Source organism: Panthera tigris, chromosome A2, assembly GCF_018350195.1.
Source record: "Panthera tigris isolate Pti1 chromosome A2, P.tigris_Pti1_mat1.1, whole genome shotgun sequence".
Classification (NCBI taxonomy): Eukaryota; Metazoa; Chordata; class Mammalia; order Carnivora; family Felidae; genus Panthera; species Panthera tigris.
In genome coordinates, this window is record NC_056661.1 from 36,177,406 (window position 1) to 36,197,437 (window position 20,032).

A 20,032-nucleotide genomic window follows, 5' to 3' on the forward strand; every position below is an offset into this window, starting at 1 on the left:
CAGGCTCCTAGCTGTCAGCACAGAGCCCGACGCGGGGCTCGAACTCACAAGTTGCGAGATCATGACCTAAGCTGAGGTCGCATGCTTAACCGACTGAGCCACCCAGCGCCCCGCCCGTCTTTTAAATGTAAGAAAAATTAAAACAGGTGGTCAAAAAGTTTATTAAAACTCAAAGACCAAAAACCCACGTGCTCGCATCTTTTCTGAGAAAGCTTATCTTCCGAACAGAAAGCAAACGAGGGAGGGAAGTCGGCTCCCATAAGAAGCACTCTTGTTACTTACTTTGCTTTGCTTCCGGTCCAAATAAAACTGATGCTGACTAATTGCCATTACCCAGATGGACTTGATGAGAGAAGGGTTTGCATACCACGTTTGCACAAAGAGGCCACTTTGCCCAAAGGTTCTTCTTGACACAGAAATCCTGAAAGATGAAGGAAAGCATTCGAATTATTCACCTCTGGCCCAGCACAACACAAAATGTAACCAGTGAGTCATGTTATCATGAAGCATCTACCTAATTGTTTTTCTGCTGCTCTACTGATGCCAACAAGGGCCACGCTTCTGATTTTCTCCTTTTATGACAAAACCAGTTGCACCTGGATAGTCTCTTTTTTTTTTTAGAAAACTAGCATGTTCAAAAATGCGTACACGCATACTCAAAAGCAGATAAGAACTAGGCAAATTAGAGGCTGTACCAGAAATGTTTGGTTAAAAACCACAGGATGTGTGGCCATCAGAAGAGTCTGGGAATAAATGTGGTAATACTTCAAAGACAAAACCACCAAGAGGGGAGGGTCAGCGCCTTCCTTAAGGTAAAAGAACAGCTCAGATCTAGGTTGACTTGTCCAGCTATGACATTATCAGAGGATGAACATGATAATGTTGTCTGAAGATATGCAAGTCTGAAACTGGTCCAGCTTAGGGCTTATGCACCAGATAAAAAGAGGAGAAAGGGTGAGAGGAGGAGAGAGTGAAAGGAGAAGGAAGGTGGGGGAGGGCAGGCAGATGCTGCGGGGAAGAAGGGACAAGGGTACAGTGTTCTGTGCGGGAATCTGACTTGTCTCTTGGGGTCATCTTTTTGTCACAGCTGTTTGCCCCCATCCCTCTAACCTCCGAGCATCCACCAACATGTCTGAAAGGCAAACACTGAGGACTGAAAATGAATTCCTCTGAGGAGCTTGGAGCACCTCCAATCCTGACTTCTATCCATGTTGATAACCTGGCAACCGTTGTTTTAAAGTGCCCAGGAAGACCCAGTTAAAAAGTGAGCAAGGGATACGAACAAGGGATTTCTCTAGAGAAGACACACCAGTGGCCAAGACGTACATGAAAAGATGCTCAGCCACCATTTTGAATTGAGGGAAATGCAAATCCAAACCAGAAGGGCTATCGCTATATATCACCAGGATGGCTATTAAAAAAGCAACCAAAACACAACTAAAAATAACAAGTGTCAGGGAAGATGTGGAGAAAATGGAACCATACATATTGCTGGTGGGAATGCAAAATGGTGTAGCCGCTTTGGAAAACAGTGTGGCAGTTTCTTAAAAGGTTAAAGGAAGAATTACCATTTGACCCAGCAATTCCCCTCCCAGTATATCCAGGAGAAATGAAAACATACGTCCACACACAAAAAACTGCACATGAATGTTCCCAGTAGTGTTATTCAGATAGTCACCGGGACCAAACAAAGAAAAGGCTGTCATCCTCACCTCCGTGGATCGTGAACTTCAACGGCAAATTTTTTCTCACGGAAATACAAGTTCTCGAGCTGTTTCCATTGGAATAACTAAGCAATTAAGAAAAAAACAAAACAAAAACATAGAGCTTTAATGAACACTAATTTTTACCAAAGCTAGGACCATCTGTTTTTTTAAAAAATTTTTAATGTTTATTTATTTTTGAGAGAGAGAGAGAGAAAGAGACAGAGTGTGAGTCGGGGAGGGGCAGATAGAGTGGGAGACCCAGAATCCCAAGCAGGCTCCAGGCTCCGAGCTGTCAGAGAGCCCGATGCGGGGCTGGAACCCACAAACTGTGAGATGATGACCTGAGCTGAAGTCGGATGCTTAACTGAATGAGCCACCCAGGCGCCCCTAAAACCCATCTTAATCACCAAATAATCAAGAAGGTACACTAAGACAAAGCACGAATATGTGACACAGTCTTTTTACAAATCAATAACCTGAAACCATTTTATTCCTTTCTCTGACTAATCTGCAGCTCACTAATAAATCTTCCTTGAACTATAAAACCAGGCAAGTATAGGGAACATGCATACTATTTTTTCCCCCTGACTCAACTAAATAAAGAGAATTAGTAAGGAAATCCTCACACATTCCAGTAAGCACATGCCTTCTGATCAAAGACGCTGACTTCATATTTAAATGGAAAGATATTCAAAGGGGTGTTTTAGTAGAACCACAGATTAAATTTCAAAAGGAGGCAAAGTGAAAGTAAAACGGAACCCCAAGCAGGGGTGATTCTCTGTGATACCAGTTTCCCGCCTGCAAGAGTTCCCCTAAATGTGACGGAAACTTAGCTCCAGGAACTGGAACAAAGGTCGGGTGGGGGTAAATGCAGGATTGCCCTCTTGGTTTCTGAACTGGAGCCTCCAGTTTTTGTAAATAGAACCCACTTGTATATTCCCACTGCTGACATGCTAATGCTGCGCTCAGTATCATTTGCCAATTGGTTGGGAGAAACAGAATTAACTAGCAATGTGCAAATGATTGAAAACCCAATAATGTCTCAAACAAGATTGAACGCCCGGCTGTATTTTCTGGGATCATTCCCAACCCTCTTGTACTAGCCCGAGCCTCAGCTTTTCGTCTCCACTCGGACTTCATCGTTGCGTTTGTCCCACCATTGATGATTATTACACTTTGGCTGGAGTTTGAAATTATGTTCAAAGAATCTCAGAGGAGCATTTCAATTTTCTAAATAATAATAAGTTCTCTGTAACACACCCTCAGCACCACCATTTGAGCCAAGACTTTTCATGAATGTGTGAACCTCAAGTCCCTATGCACAGGTAACTAGGATACAAAAGCATGCAAATTGGAACCCCCAATCCCAAACACAGTAACATAAATCAACACGCACTAAAAACACAGCCCTTTCTTGCCCGACATACAGACAGCGTAACTACAATCACTGAGGCTGAGAGAGTTATTAGTGAAAGTTTAAGGCTACATACCACTTTCCTAAAATGTCCATAGGCAAGACGTTTTCATTTCTTTTAATCCAGAGATTCCAAAAATGGGACAGAAATCTGAGGGAAAGCCCCAAGGCTCTACCTCCCCTCTCCCAGACAGCAGCTCCGGTGAGTTGTGAACGGAGTTTCATAAGACACCTAGGTGTAACTCAATTTCACAAACAGAGCCTCCCACGGCTGACATCAGCAAGCCTACCCAGTGACACCTCCCCACTTCTACTCCTTCCTCTGATCAGCGAGATACAGAAGCAAAGTTTTCCCTGGCAGATCTTCCCAGAAGAGAGACACACGTTTTTAAAGGGGGTGTAGCGCGTATCCAGATGCTACTTGCTGGGAAGTAAGTTGCTTTGAATCCAGGCACTGGATTTCACTGGAGGCTGTCTGAGGGAGACATTTCTACCAGGGTTTACTCACCCTGGGCATGAACAGGTTCTACAGGAAGAGCCACAATGCAGCTCAGCTGTGTTTTTCTTTGCGTCCATTCCCACACACATAAAAAAACCAGGGCTGGACTTGAAACATGATCTCTGAAAGCCACCACCTCCCCCTCTTATCACTTACAAATGTGAAACACTAGTGCTTTTGCCTTCATTCAGCATGTCCCTGCACTGAGAGCAAACGTGCCCGCCTGCAAGCAAAAACCGTACCTAAAAGGTGAAGGGCTTCAGTTTATTTAAAGAATTTGAAATAATTAAATGGCAACTGGGTTTGCAAAAGAAGTTATGGGACCGAGACTGAATTTTCAAGTCTAAAAGGCAAAGCCGTTTCCCCACCTGAAATCTTAAAAAGTTCACGGAAAATGTGATTCCATATATGTGCCTGTAACAGCATAGGTGAGCTGGAATGACGCAGATTTAATTCGTGATGGCCACTAGGGTGAGGACGGTAGAGTGTATGGACGGGTTGCATTCCGGTTCCATCACTTATTTGGAGGGGGGATGGTGGTAAATTGCTTAACTTTACTGTGTCCGTTTTCTCATCTGTAAAATGGGAGCAACGCCTGCTTCAGGGGGCTGTTGGAAGGATTGGGTGAGTAGATGTTCATGAAGCACTTAGCCCAGGGCCTGGTTTAGAGTAAACATTCAGAGTGACAAAGCTAGTTATAACTGCTATGAAGGACTCTCAGCCCGATTCCCTAATTTTATCATGTCTTTGTGAAGGTGGAGGACAGCCATTTAATAGCAGAAACAGACGCAGAAACAGCCGTGTGGATCCCCATCTGTCTTTCCACTGATGAGAAACAATCCAGTTATTCTGTTGACACATTTGTGTCACTCAGGTTCCAATTCTGCGAGTTTCAACCTCTGTCAAAACTGCTGTTATTTCTGTTGATTTCATCGGTGGTTTCCTGATACACCCTCTAGGTAGGAAATCTGTTCACTGCTCCTGTACCACGGAGGTCACAGAGGAGGAGGGAGGGGCGTGTCAGGGGCACGCCCACAGAAAGACGCACGGCAGCAAGCTCCCTCCTGTCTGGGGTACCCAGAAAAGGAACGTGCCTTGGCAAGTGCAAAAATGCTGAGGAGTATGCACCTGCCACAGGCGAGGGGGAGCTCCTGGGGTAATAAAAGACTCCGGGAAAGCTTTGGACAGAAAGGAACAAACTACCTTTCTGAATCTTACCAAATCAAAATTAGATGTCACCCAAAGGTATACCACCAAGAAAGAATAGGAAAGACATGATCAGAGGTTTTTTTTAATAGCACTTATAATATAGGTTAATCATTTAACTGCAGGTTCACCTGGAAATGACTAAATTTGGGATAGTCACAGCTGTAGTGTATGACTGTATGTCAAACAATGACTCACATCGGGCGATCCCTTGCTGTAACGTGAAGCAAAACCAAATCACTGTATTAGTGATAAATTCTTTTTTCATTTTAAAAAAGTTATACTTGATGAATATACTCTTAGTACCCACGATCAAGCTAGTGGATATGTTTTGCCTTCTGGAGTCCCACAAAAAACAGAATTTTGCAGGATCATGGGCTTTTAGAAAGGCAAACTGACCATTGGGACACCTGGGTGGTTCAGTTGGTTGAGTGTCTGACTCTTGGTTTCAGCTCAGGTCATGATCCCAGGATTGTGGAATCGAGCTCCGTGTCTGGCTCTGCGCTAAGCATGGAGCCTGCTTAAGATTCTCTCCCCCTCCCCCTTCCTCTCTCCCCCATCCTTTCTCTCTCTAAAATAAATCAAATGGAAAAAAAAAAAAAAAGAAAGAAGAAAGCCAAATGACCACCTTTTATCCGGCCAACCTTCCATCCATCAAGTGCTTTTGTGACCCAGAGTGAGTCTGCCCAACAACCCTATGGGGAGTTACTACTTTTAGCCCCATTTTCAAGACAGAAAACTGATGCTCAGAGAGGTTTACATAAATTGGCCAAGGTCACAAAGCTAAATGGGAGCAGATATGGCACAACCAGCCTCAAAAACCACAGTGCCCAATCAGAGCACATCATCATGACTCTCTCATCTGGGAAGATGACTTGATGGAGTTTATAAAAATATGGAGTAATTCTCAGATCTACCTCATGGGGTGGGGTGGGGGGAACCCAGCAATTACGACAGCCATTTACAGGAAAGGACTCTAGGGCCCTCACATTTTACTGGACTAGTGGTTCTCAAGCCAACAACGGTTTACATCACTCCCTACTCTCATCCACAACACAAAGACCACTTGGTGATATCTGGAGACGTTTCTGGTTATCGCACGGCAGGGGTAGGTGCTACGAGCATCTTGTGACAGAGCCAGGGATTCTGCTGAATATCGTACCATGCTCAGGACAAAATGATCTGGCCCAAAATGTTAACAGTGCAAAAACTGAGAAAGCCTGACGCAGAGGAGAATTTTTGGTGATATCCCTATGATTTGGCAGGTAGAGTGTGTTCAAGAAGATGAAATGTTCCTCCAAGATAATGAACATCGGGGTTCTGTTTTTCTCCGTTGGGTAATCCCTTTAGAGACAAATGGTTGTTCAGATTTTCTAAATGGAAGTGTTACCCACCAGAAGGACTGGAAACAACGGATCAGACTAGAAGAGGCCATGCTAACCGTGTCACATGTGCTGAACAAAAATTATGCAACACACCCAAATGGGACACACTCAGGCAACAAAAATTACCTTTTAAGATGTGATATCATAACTTTCCATACATAAAACATCACATCTTAAATGCAAAGAGTACAACATTCTGAGTATTTTAGAAAAGTTCAGATGAAGAAGTTCTGGGCATCAGGAAATGCATAATATAAAACTCTGACCATCCAAGAGGATGTCATCTCCCCAGATTTCCTTTGCAGCTGAATCTCTAACCTCCCAGGACTGACCTAATGACTTCCTGTTAATACATGCAAATAGAGTGCTCACGGCACATGTATGATACAACCAGGGCTGACCTGCTGTTCACGGGCACCTTTTGGAGGTTCACACCTGGCATACAGTTGTAAACTGTATTAAATACTTCAGTAAAATCCCCAACTTTGAATATACTTCTCTTTCCAGATGGACCATCGTGTCCTTAATGACAGGGACTTGGCTTTTTCCTTAAAAGGAATAAAGAATATAAAGTACTAGCTCAAGGTCCTTCTAAACAGCATGGGCTTATTTCTTTTTGTTGTTGTTGTTGTTAAAATGTAAAACTGGGTACACTGCACTCTCTCATTAGAAATTTGTTCCCTAAGGATGAACAAATTAAAACCAAACCAATGTTTAGTCACAAGTACAAAGCCAAGAAGCCTTTCCTGTTTATCCCCTTTCAGAGAACTTTGTTTTTCTCCATGCTTTAGGTACTAATTTGTTTTCTCGGCATTTGGACGAGTCAATTCTATTAAAGAGCTATGTTTCATTTCTCTACATGCACCAACAACTCAGCCACTTGGTAAATGCCTAGAAATACAAACTAATAGATTAAGTAATGAAATCTAATGGTTTTGCTGGTCCACCAGCCACTTCCTCTTCTTCACACATCATCTTCTGTTTTTACAGAGAAATCTCTAAGCCTTGAAGCTCTCAGTTTTATAGTGTCCCTACCTCCTTCCCATCAGCACACACTGTTCTCTGACCAGAACACGCCATCCCATTCTTCATAGCCTGACTCCTTCACCCCTTCAGGACCTAGCTGAAATGTCACCTTCCTTAGAGGCCATCCCTGACCCCACTAAGTGTCCCCCACCCATCCCGCTACCGACCCTCCATCTCATTTGTTTCCACCATTCAAAATCTATCACCATGTTTTATTTCTTTGCTCACTGATTAGTTTCTCACAAACCATCCCCCTAAAAGACTTCAGAGAAAACAAACACAGTGTGACAGAAACTACTTATCACTCTCAGGATCTTTTTTTCCTCCTTCCTTTTAGTAAAAGAACACCTTGACTTATGGCTTTGCCCATGGCCACCCACCTAAAGACTACCCTTCCCAGCCTCCCTTGCAATTAGACTTTATGACTAATCAGACTGCTTGCCTTGAATTCTTTCCACCTGCTTCCGGTTGTAAAATGGAAATGGAGACTGCCCAATGCTGAACCAATTCTCTGAGAGTTCCTTGTCAGAAGAACCGCTTAAAATCCTAACTGTGATGAGCTTACAGGAGGGGAAGAAAAACACCTGTGGTATTCAGTAACCCTTCTATAAACCAGAATGTGGTGTGAGGGAAAAATTATCTACTTGGTTAAGGAACTCACTAACCCACTGGGTCCTTCCAATGATCTTTGAAGTGGAGGGAGCAGACAGACTTATTAGAATTTGATAGTTGAGAAAACAAAGACCCAGAAAGGCTGAGACACAGCTCCAGAACCAGCCAACTGGTTCTTATTTGAAACCCATGCTGTAGGCTTTGAGTTCTCCTCCCGGTGACTCTGCAGAAGGTTTTAACAATCAGATTGATTATTGGTGTGGCCGGAGGTAATTATACACTTTACAAACAGGACGGACCGGTCTCCAGTTGACATTCTGTAATTGCATTCTTTTTTTTCCACACCATACTTTATTTGGTATTGAAGTATAAAGTATGACCGGGCAGCACATTTTCCTTTTTCTCCCGCAGTTAACCTCATCTAAAATTTAAGCAGCGTCGGAAGGAGCTTCCAGATCGAGCTCCCTGGCCACGTGGCAATAGTGGAAAAACGAGGAGCGGGGAGAAATGATTGAGATGGCTGTGCTAAGAAAAGTAAGCAAGTCACTGGGTTTAAATGAAATGAACCCTGTAGTTTTATGACCAGGAAACAGGAAGACTTTTGTGCTTGTTACTTAATACATCTGGCTCTAGGCATTTGGGAATTCCAATAGTTGAAAAAAGAAATCAGTTAACTGAAGGCTAGGGACCTTTTCCCCACCCCAAAATGCCCTGGGGTAATGATGCACATCAGAAGACTTTGTTAGCAGTTATAATGCACAAAGATACAAATCGTGAAAGGCATTTTACCCCACTAAGGTCTGCCTATGACACCTTGCCTGGCATGCCTTTTTTATTTCTCCCATCTCTGACAGGTTGTGGTTTTTTCAGGTCAAAGAACTTGCTGGAGGGGTACAAATCAGTCATGACATATATCAAGGCTTCACTTAGCCACTGAGCCACTCTACTTCTTTGTGAAGAAATTATATTTCTCCGTGAAATACTGAGCGAACAATAAAAACCTAGTAGGAACACAGTCTGCATTTTTTTTTTTTATTGTAAATCTTCACAATTTTTAAGTTCAAAGGTCCTACGATCTGAAATTAAGTTGAGTTCTGGTACATTTTCACATTCCATAAGAGTTTGCAATGACACATTTCATGCATAAAGGGAGGATTAAAAAGAAAAAAAAACTGCTTATGAACTGAATTTTTAATACTCTGAATTTTTGTGGTTTGTAACTCAGAATCTTAAATTTCTCTTAATTTGCATCACGCCCTAGGGCACTGTGGTTAATAAATTCACGCAGAGTGCTTAAGAATCTCTGAAAATAGAACATCTGCGTGTGGACTCTTAGATGGAACACTAGGACTATGAGTTTGTAGCAATGCTGGGTCCTTCTCTAACCAACAGTGATCCAAGAATATTTCTCATACCTTTTTTTTTTTCAAGTTTTTATTTAAATTCTAGTTAGTTAACATATAGAGTTATATGGGTTGCAGGATCTCATACCTTTAAAAATTGTCTTTCTCTGTCACTACCAATGAACAACAACCAGTTATGGAGTGATGAATGTGTATCAGGCACAGTGCTGAACATAATCTCTTGTAATTCTTACAAACACCCTATGCAGTTGGTGGCATTACCATCTTGCAGATGAAGAAACTGAGTTTAAAGAGAGATTAAACAACATGGCCAAGGTTACGCAGCGAATGGAACATCAAAGACAGGCTTTGGGTTGCTTCCCAACTTCTTGATCTGCATCTTTATACTACACAGACTGAAAACAACACTGCCCTTTGACTAGAGAAAGGCTTACAGGCAAAATACAAGAAGAATACCACTGGGAGATACAACAAACATTGTCCTTAATATTCATAGGCTATCACTAATACACATTATGTGCAAAGGACAGAAAGCTTCAGCTTGTGGGTCTTGGACCAACCTTTTTTCAAAATAGCCTTCGGCATCAGTTAGTAGTCTCTTATTATTGGCAAACATTCTCCCTCCTGGCCTGTGCTTAAGCTACATAATTATAATTTTTTTTTAACATTTATTCATTTTTGAGAGACAGAGACAGAGCATGAGCAGGAAAGGGGCAGAGAGAGAGGGAGACACAGAATCGGAAGCAGGCTCCAGGATCTCAGCTGTCAGCACAGAGCCCGATGGGGCGCTGGAACCCATGAACTGCGAGATCATGACCTGAGTTGAAATTGGTAGCTTAACCGACTGAGCCACCCAGGCGCCCCATTAAGCTACATAATTACAAGCCAGCGGGCATGCGTAACAAAGGGCTCAAGAAGCTAAGGATCTCCAGGGTCCCCCATTCCAGCCTCTGTTTCAGAATCTGCCCATCTGGGGCGCCTGGGTGGCGCAGTCGGTTAAGCGTCCGACTTCAGCCAGGTCACGATCTCTCGGTCCGTGAGTTCGAGCCCCGCATCAGGCTCTGGGCTGATGGCTTGGAGACTGGAGCCTGTTTCCGATTCTGTGTCTCCCTCTCTCTCTGCCCCATCCCCGTTCATGCTATGTCTCTCTCTGTCCCAAAAATAAATAAAAAACGTTGAAAAAAAAAATTAAAAAAAAAAATAGCTATGCACAGAATCTGCCCATCTGACCTTCATTCCTGCTCGGCTACAGGTAACTTGCTGCATGTACAGGTCATGCAAAAAGCTGAAGCATGATCCTTCTTCTTATAAATCAATGCTCATGACCCTTGAAATCATGGATTCTTTCATTTGTACCAACTGGGCCAGGGCAGTGACATATGGAACATCCTCCCTCCAATTAAACCATAAATTGCTTGGACATGGAAAAATAAACATATGGAAGCAAAAATCCATCACTGGATTTTAACAGAAGGAGGAGAAAGTAAACAGTGGTATGGAGTGGACACCTGCAAAAATGACCAGAAAAGAGAGGATGAGGCAGTGACAGCACAAGATGCCCTGTTAATGGTCCTTTTTGAATTGAATGGCATGTCTTGAAAATGAAATAGGAAAGCCCTGCAAATTGAAAAAAACAAATGTCTTCTGATCCTTGTCTAAACTCTGGAATGAACAAGCAAGCCTGATTGTGATCAGTGTCAAACAATATTTACCGATTTCTATGAAACTGTGAATGTAAAGAAAGGGATGTGAGTCATGAGCAACTGAGAGGAAATTAGCTGCAGTATTTACTGTGCAGACTCTGATTCACCATTATTTTGGGAGAAAGCCTGGTTGTTTTTAGTCAATGCATTTACATTCCGTGGGCTTCTTAATTTCATGAAGAAACATTAGCTAAGAAATGACTTGTGAGTCAATTTAAGTTAATATATTACACGCAGGATTCAGCAAAACCAGTGAGACTCCTACATGTTATTTCTTAAAGCAAAATTCAGAGGAGAAATAAATTACCAAAACAAAAAATGTTAATATAGGTTGAGGTCTACCTTAAGGAAACATGATAAGCAATAATTTGGTTTTATTAAATAGATCAACTAAGGGTTAGGTACATGCCTTGGCTGGGATTCATTATTCTCCCTCTCTGTGCCCCCCCCAACCCCCTCCACCAGCCATGGACTCCCACAGTTACCAACCATAATGTCCATCAAAAGAGAATCAGTTAAATGAATACTGTATTTCACATAATGGATGCTAGGCAGCTTTAAAAAGAATGAAAAGAGATGTGTTTATAAAGCGACCTGAAGAAGTAAGACACAGTATGAAATAGTGTGCATAGAAAGTTTCTCTTTCTGGAAAGCTTAGGATATACGCTGAAAAGTCTCACTGAGCCAGTATCCTTCTCTTGACAGCGGTTATCATGGGAAAGGAATGGGGACTACCCTAATTCACATGTTTCTGTGGTTTGCTTTTTTTCATTTGTTTTCACAATGGATATGTATAGCTTTTGGTAAACAGTTAAAATAAATAACTATAAATAGAAATGATTTTGAACAAAAGTGTATGCCTGTCATTTCTAACATTATTTATTACAGATTTGGTCTTCAAGGCAAATTTTCAACTAGGAACAACATTATTCATATCCCTCCTGGAAACTGAGTATATCTTGCTTCAATTGATCTTGGTCACAGGGCTCACAGAGACACAATTGTAATTATATGACTGCATACATGCTCTCTTACTGTTCCTCACACAGATGGATATCGGCTGTGAGGTGATGTGTTATTATTTTTAGCGATGATTTCTGATAAAGAGCCTCAATGCCCAACTAGTCTGCTCCCCTTGGCCACCCTTTTGTGTTGTTTGTGTGAGATTCACAACCATAAAGTGGGGAGAAAAGAGGAGCTTTCTTATTTTCTTAAAGAAAGATGGTGCACATTGATAGAAGCTGAAAACGCACAGAGAATGAAGAACACCGTGGTATGATTACAAGGGTCGCTTTAGGAACAATATGGCTGTTTTTCTAATAGACATTAAAGCATGAGACAGATGGAAATGGTAGGAGTTATTTAAGGCTGCGATGTCGGAGTGTGATAACACATGGTCTGCTATTATAGGCCATTGTTCCACTGCAGTGACTCCCAGTGATGGCAGGAGAGCATAGGGAGGGCAGCAAAAGCAGCCAGAGCTGTATGAGTAAGCCTTTATGTCATTATAATACACAGGGGGCCAGGGCAGGCGGGTGGCGATCTATATGGACTCATCCATTCTCACGTGGGCAAAAAAGTATGGTACATCTGTGCTCGGATCAGGAGAGCTACACAGCCAAAGTCCAAAACGAAAATAATGCAGTTTATTAGCTCTGGAAAACCCAAACCTGATAGAGTTCCCTTCCATATACAGCATGTGACATAATTTTCTTTACAAATAGCAGGCAGGTTTAGCGTAGAAAACTGTGAAACAAAGATAAGTGAAAATAGCAGCGGTAGTAAAAAGATTAGTTGTAACTGTATTACGGAGAGGGAACCAGCACCAAAGAATCTGGCTTCTCTTCACAATTCATCCATCTGTTTATCCATCCAGTGCAAACAAGCATATGTATGTATGTGTATGTACATACCTATATAATTTACATATAAACTTATACTAACATTACATATAATTATGTGTATAAATAAATATATCGTATCTATATAACAGATTGATATATAAAATTTAGGAAACAAAATGCCATCATCATGTTCAAATGGCCTTAAAATAGAAATCTAGGGGTGCCTGAGTGGCTCAGTAGGTTAAGCGTCTGACTCTTGATTTCAGCTTGGGTCAGGATCTCAGAGTTGGGGGATCGAGCCCTGCATGGGGCTACGTGCTGAGCCTGCTTGGGATTCTCTGCCCCTCTCCCCTGCTCACGCTCTCTCTGAAAATAAATAATACACATTAAAAAGAGAGTAATCTAATTGTATGCCTTTATAAATGAAACTGTGATCAACATCCTTAAATCTTAGTACATAACTTTATTTCCTTAGAGTAAATGATCAGATCAGAATCACTGTATAAAGGTACATAAATTAGTTATAAAAAGTATTTTTCACTTAACCTGAGCCTCCTCTGAACCCACAGCTTCACTAACCAAAGTTCTTTGTCTGAGACTGTTCGGTGCCCCTTAAAGCAATGTTGCCAAATCCAGAGCAGCTCAGGTTCTCCTAAGTGTCTAAAATGATTCATACTTACTTTCCGAGGTTTCACTTTATCTTGCAGATCATACTGGCCGATTCCTTTGTAGCTGATTCCAAGCCACCAAGGAAGTCCTTGTTTATCCTGGAAAATGGAAAAGGATGAGAACCGAGCCCTTAATTGTTCAATCTTCTAGAGCTGAAGATCTACCAATTTCATAATTTACCAAGTATCAGCTAGTCAAAATAAAGCTAGCTTGGTAAACAAAACATTACTTACACACCTAACTTGTTTTTAAAATGCCTTCAAATAAGATCTTTAAGTTAAAACAGATTAATACTATCAATACCACCAAAAAGGATGAAACATTACTGTCTTGACAGAACATCTGGAGAGAAGAAATAAAATGTAAAAACTAATCCAGAGTATAAAGCCAGTTATCCATTTAAAAAAGAAAAGAAAGAAAAAAGAGAAAGAAAAAAAAAAAAAAAGCTCTCTGCTGTCTTGATTAGAAACCAACTATAAAGGTCAGGGAAGTTTCCAAAGAATTATAAAGATGAGAAAAGAGGTCCCAAACCTGATGTTTATAATCCAGTTAACAGTGAGCATGGGAATACTGAAAAGCTCTTTTGGAGAACTGTATGATTCAATGGCAGGATGTTTGAATAATCACTTTGAGGTACGTATGGGGAGGGGAGGAATTTTTTTTTTCATAAATCTTTTTTTTTTTTCCAAAATCTTTTAGGTCTTGCCAAAGTAAAGGACACATTGACACAAGGAAAGAAAAATTTAGGCTTAAACATATACCTGTATACAAACAAATTAAGAATCAGGAGAAATTAGAGGCGCTTGGGTGGCTCAGTCGGTTGAGTGCACAACCTGATTTCGGCTCAGGTCATGATCTCATGGTCCATGAGTTCGAGCCCCACATGGGGCTACTCACTGACAGTGAGGAGTCTGTTTGGGATTCTCTCTCTGCCCCTCTCCTGCTCTCTCTCTTTCTCTCTCACACACACACACACACACACACACACACACACACACACACTCTCTCTCTCTCTCAAAATGAATAAGCTTAAAAAAAAAAACCAATAATCTGTAGAAATTAAAGTTGAAATGGTACTTATTTTTAGTACAAGGTGCCCTCATTATGCAAGTATTTATTATTCAATCCCCTACTATTTTGAACTGCAAACACTGTTGTAACTGGAAAAGTCACTCATGATTGATCAACGATAAAATTATTCCCTTCAAACAAGATTCCCTCCTTAACACTGCTTTATCCCTTATCATCTCAAAATATTTCTTAGTCTCTCCCTGCTTGAAAACACCTGAAAACAATACACAAATACAAACTATACCAATTGAAAATTGGTATTGCAAATCCTGCAAAAATTTGAGAACTTTATGAAGTATTGAAATGACAATGTAGAGTTTATGATTCTTGGGACACCCAGCTGGCTCAGTTGGTGAAGCATGTAACTATCGATCTTGGGGTTGTGAGTTTGAGCCCCATGTTGGGGGTAAAGATTACTTAAAAATAAAATCTTAAAAAAAAAAGAAAGTTTATGATTCCCAGATAAAGGGGCTATCAAGAGAATATCTGGGGGGCGCCTAGGGGGTTCAGTTGGTTAACCATCTGACTTCAGCTCAGGTCATGATCTCGGGGTTTGTGAGTCTGAGCCCTCCATTGGGCTCTGTGCTGACAGCTGAGTCTGGAGCCTGCTTTGGATTCTGTGTCTCCCTCTCTCTCTCTGCCCCTCCCCAGCTCGCACTCTGTCTCTATCTCTCTCTCAAAAATAAATACTAAAAAAAATTTTTTTTTAAAAAGAGAGGGGCGCTTGGGTGGCTCAGTCAGTTAAGTGTCCAACTTTGGCTAAGGTCATGAACTCACAGATCAAGGGTTTGAGCCCCACATCAGGCTCTGTGCTGACAGCTCAGAGTCTTTAACCTGCTTCAAATTCTGTGTGTGTGTCTCTCTCTCTCTGCCCCTCCCCCCAATCATGCTCTGTCTCTCTCTGTCTCAAAAACACATAAACATAAAAAAAATTTAATTAAAAACAAAGAGAATATCTCGTAGCATTAGGCAGGTGAACAATTGGGGAAGAGAAATAGCAGCTAAAATAGATAAAAGGAATAGATGTGCCAAAAGAGAATAATCTGAGTATGTTAGGATTAATAGGGATTTGTGGAAAACATCTGAACACAGCAAGTATTTTGCAAAAAGAGCGTGCTTTATAATTGGCTATCAATGACAAGGCATAATCAGGTTTTTGTAAAAAAAAAAAAAAAATCGTATTTTATTTTATTATTTTTTAAATAAGTAATTAATTTTGTTTTTTATGCTGAAATTTACAGACATAATTTGCACAAATATGCATATTAATTTATGTGATTTTAGAAGTTGGTGCTATTCACTAATTCCCAAAGTCACATGGGTATTATGAAAGCTTTGTCATGTAAAGTATTTACCTTTACTGCATAATAATGGACTCCATAGGTTGGTAGAGCTTCTACTATTTTCATATACCTATGAAAAATGAATAGTATATATTATAATCTCTTCATAAATTAGAGGATCCTTTTGGGAAAAATGATGTACAGAAGCACAATTTGTATGTACTTTCCTCATTACAACCATGACTAATGTCTTTGACTACAGTAGAAATAGAATAAGCCATTCTAGGGAGTAATATATTTTACCTTACCCAAATGTTAGGAAGTTGCTAACAAAACTTCAGTTTCCAAAAGCTACAGGAAATGTTAATTTCTGCATATTAAGATTTCTACGGCTTAGAACATACTGTACTGTATCGTAACCCCAAATTGCAAGTATTTTTTAAACTAAGCACTTAATGATGCAAAGCAATGAGAATCAGCTTCTTGGTCATGCTTGTAGTAAGTAAAAAATAAAACAATTCTGGGGCACCTGGCTGGCTTAGTCGGTAGAGCACATGGGGTGGATCTTGGGGTTGTGAGCTAGAGCCCCGTGTTGGGCATAGAGATTACATACATACGTCCATACATGCATAAGTACATAAACAGTTAAAAAAATAAACTGATCCCATTTACTGACTACTAAACTCTCAGGAATATATGCTTTACTCTTAGGTCTAAACTCTAATAAGAAATATGTACCTAAAAAGGGTGAATTTTATTATATACTGTATATACAATTTTGTTTTATTTAAAAAATGTGTTCCCCAAAATAAAAATTAATGATGCTACTATTTACTATTTTTAATTCAACAAATATTTATTGTGTACTTCTAAGGTTTTATGGAGTGAATTATATTGTGTAAGACTTCCTCTCTGTTCACAAAGACTTGAGGTTCCTGTTTAGTACAAGTGGACTTTTTTTTTTTTTAACTTTTTAAAAAATGTTTCTTTATTTTTGAGAGCTAGAGAGACAGAGTACAAGTGGGGGAGGGACAGAAACAGAGGGAGACACAGAATCTGACAGGCTCCAGGCTGTGAGCTGTCAGCACAGAGCTCAGCACAGAGCCCAACACGGGGCACCAACTCACCAACCACGAGATCATGATCATGATCATGGCTGAAGTCAGCCACTTAACCGAATGAGCCACCCAGGCGCCCCTCAAGTGGACTTTTTAATGCCATTTTGAATATCAATTGCTCTGGATTTTGTAATCAATACTTCGATACTTTTTAAAAAGTAAATGACCTATATGTAAATGAATGTAAGAGGTTAGGTAAATGGGGGCTCCTGGGTGGCTCGGTCGGTAAGCATTCGATTTCAGCTCAGGTCATTATTTCACGGTTTGTGAGTTCAAGCCCTGCCTTGGGCCCTCTGCTGTCAGCAGAGAGCCCACTTAGGATCCTCTGACCCCCTCTGCCTCTCCCCTGCTTGTGCTCTTTCTCTCTCTCTCTGTCTCTCTCAAAAATAAACAAACATTAAAGAAAAGAGAGAGAGGTTAATGTAAATGTGCCAACAACATTCAACAAGTACACTGCACAGCCAAGATCCTAACAGAGAGTTGGATTCCACCGTCTAGAGCTTTAACCACCAAGTTAGTCTAGTATTTGGAGCCACAACGATAATGATCAGGGGAAGTAAAAGGACTCTGCATTTAAGCAAGGGCACTTCATAACATGCTCATTAGCCTAACCTAAAATCCTTCAGGGAAAATTTTTACACCTCTTTTGTCCCTCCCAGAAAACAGGAACAATGAGTTCAAATGTCAAGGGTTCAATTTCAGGACTGCTAATTTTTGATTTCTGCCTTGGAGATCACAGGGTGTTTTGTGATGAAAAGGAGATTAGTGCCAGTGGTGGAGGTGTGAGGGAAATCTACACACTGGCCAGAGGAATAGCAATCTCCAAGTTCTTATTTTGGTTCTTATGTGCTCGGAGCGACATTCCCGCAGGTTTTTACAAGAACGTCTATGGCCATAAAAGTTATTCTACAATTACTAGAGCAATAATGCTATATTCATTTTTATAATTTTTAAAATTTAAATTTATAAATTTAGTTTTTTATAATTTTAAAACTTTAACGTAGCTTGTGAACTATTGTTAATAAATGAATGGTTACTCTATAAGTCTAAAATGCAGAAATAGGGGCACCTGGCTGGCTTAGTTGGTAGAGCATGTGACTCTTGATCTCTGGGTTGTGAGTTCAAGCCCCACATTAGGTATAGAGATTACTTAAAAATAAAAACTAAAAAAAAAAATAGAATAAAATGCAGAAATATATCACTATGGTCCGTTATTGGTAGCAAGAAGATATAGACAACCCAACACCAACACTGTATGCTCCACCCAAAATAGAGTCACAAGCCGGGCAACCACACATGGCCTCCAGATAGGTTTTCTTTGGCTCAGATTGTAATAAAATTTTCTTAAAATTGCTTTGCAATGTTTAAATTGGGATTTAAAAATCAGAATTTCCAGTACTTCTTAGACAGTATCAGGTCTGACATTAGGCCTGATTTCCGGAGCTGAATCACCTTGCCTCTACCCAGGGTAATAGCTCTCCAGATCACCTCAATCCCCACCATTCCCTATTACCCTACACCTGGCCTACATGTCTCATTTTTGCTACCTGCCTGACACTGGTAGGCCTCTGAATTGATGACATTAACTATGGAATGACCCAAGGCATTTTATAATTCATATGAAGGTATTTCTAACCAGATGGGGACTATATACAAACAAAATATACAACAGAAATCATTTCAGATGATTTCTTCAAACAGGAGACATTAAGATTATATCTAAGCAAAAGGGAAGACAGATACTTACTGAACCACAGCTTGACCCCGGGTCAGACCTTTGATTTTCAAATAATGCTCAATCACCCTGTCCTCACTGTGAAACAAGCAAATGAGAAATATGGCAATGTATGATTATATGAGGTACAGACTCATTTTCAAGATTCTCAGGTGGCTTATTGAGAAACAAGAAAAATGCCTTCACTAACCTGTTTGGGATACAGAAGCTGGATAACTTTTGTTTTTGTAGAACATGGATTTCTGAACCTCAGACAGGACTACCTCATCATGATTTCTGATTTAAATTTTATATGCTATATAATATATTAATATGTTTTAAAACTTAATCTATTGGAAAAGAACAGGATTTCAATTTATCAAATGAAAAACTAGTATTTTTTGCCATAATTGAATGGGACAAAACAAATACAAAATAATGTCACTAAATGCTAAGTAGTGAGCCTTGCTAGGGAAATTAAAAGGCTTAAAAAAAGAGATCAGCAAGTATTAAATACATTTTTAAAAATTATCCATGACGATTTAGAAAGGATTAAAACTGTTCTGAGTCTTGTACAATCCAAAACACTCTCTTGTCACTCACTACCTGGGGACACAATGTTTTCAGAGAAAACCCTTCATTATTGTCCTAGCATAAAACTTGTTGACTGGAGGGGCACCTGGCTGGCTTAGTCAGTAGAACATGAGACTCTTGATCTTGGGGTCATGGGTTTGAGCCTCACATTGGAGGCAGAGATTACTTAATAAAAAAAAAAAGTTAAAAAAAAAAAACAACTTGTTGGCGAGAAAGGCAGAACTAGGCTGCAGTCTGTCACCTTCAGAAAACAATTTTTTTTAAATGTTTATTTTATATATTTTTTGAGAGAGACAGACCATAAGTGGGGCAGGGGCAGAGAGAGAGGGAGACACAAAACCTGAAGCAGGCTCCAGGCTCTGATCTCTCAGCACAGACTCAGATGAGGGGCTTGAACTCACGAACCACAAGATCATGACCTGACCCAAAGTCGGACGCTTAACCGACTGAGCCACGCAGGCACCTCTGAAGTCTGTCATCTTTGCTGTCACTGAGCTACTGTTCTTTTCTTTCAGATACCTATCATATCTCAAATATAACCTAGAAAGAAAATGTTTTTATCTCTACACAACCAGTAATCAGTGGTAAAAGGCCTTTTTTTTTTTTTTTCTTTTCTTAAGAAACTATCACTTAACATGATTTGTTTGGAAGATTCCAGACTGAGGAAGGAATGTAGCCTCAGTACACACTTTCACTCTTTATTTGGGAACTGCAGTCCAACTTCCATTATTAAAGCTATTCATGGGGGAGCCTGGGTGGCTCAGTCACTTAAGCGTCTGACTCTTGATTTTGGCTCAGGTCATGATTTCATGGTTCATGAGTTT

The 20,032-nt window shown here is 40.5% G+C and overlaps 1 protein-coding gene across 6 annotated transcripts in view; it reads right to left on the reverse strand.

Annotated features, from left to right (window-relative positions):
• The window catches only part of FRMD4B (FERM domain containing 4B), a 322,570-nt gene that overhangs the window by 24,386 nt on the left and 278,152 nt on the right, over positions 1-20,032 (reverse strand). For all 6 annotated transcript variants that reach the window (XM_042979399.1, XM_042979398.1, XM_042979397.1 and 3 more), the window contains 5 exons: positions 18,648-18,713; positions 15,855-15,912; positions 13,440-13,526; positions 1,713-1,789; positions 283-421 (listed from right to left, as the gene is read on the reverse strand). In XM_042979399.1, coding sequence (XP_042835333.1) covers positions 283-421; positions 1,713-1,789; positions 13,440-13,526; positions 15,855-15,912; positions 18,648-18,713 — 427 coding nt within the window. The remainder of the gene's footprint in view (positions 1-282; positions 422-1,712; positions 1,790-13,439; positions 13,527-15,854; positions 15,913-18,647; positions 18,714-20,032) is intronic.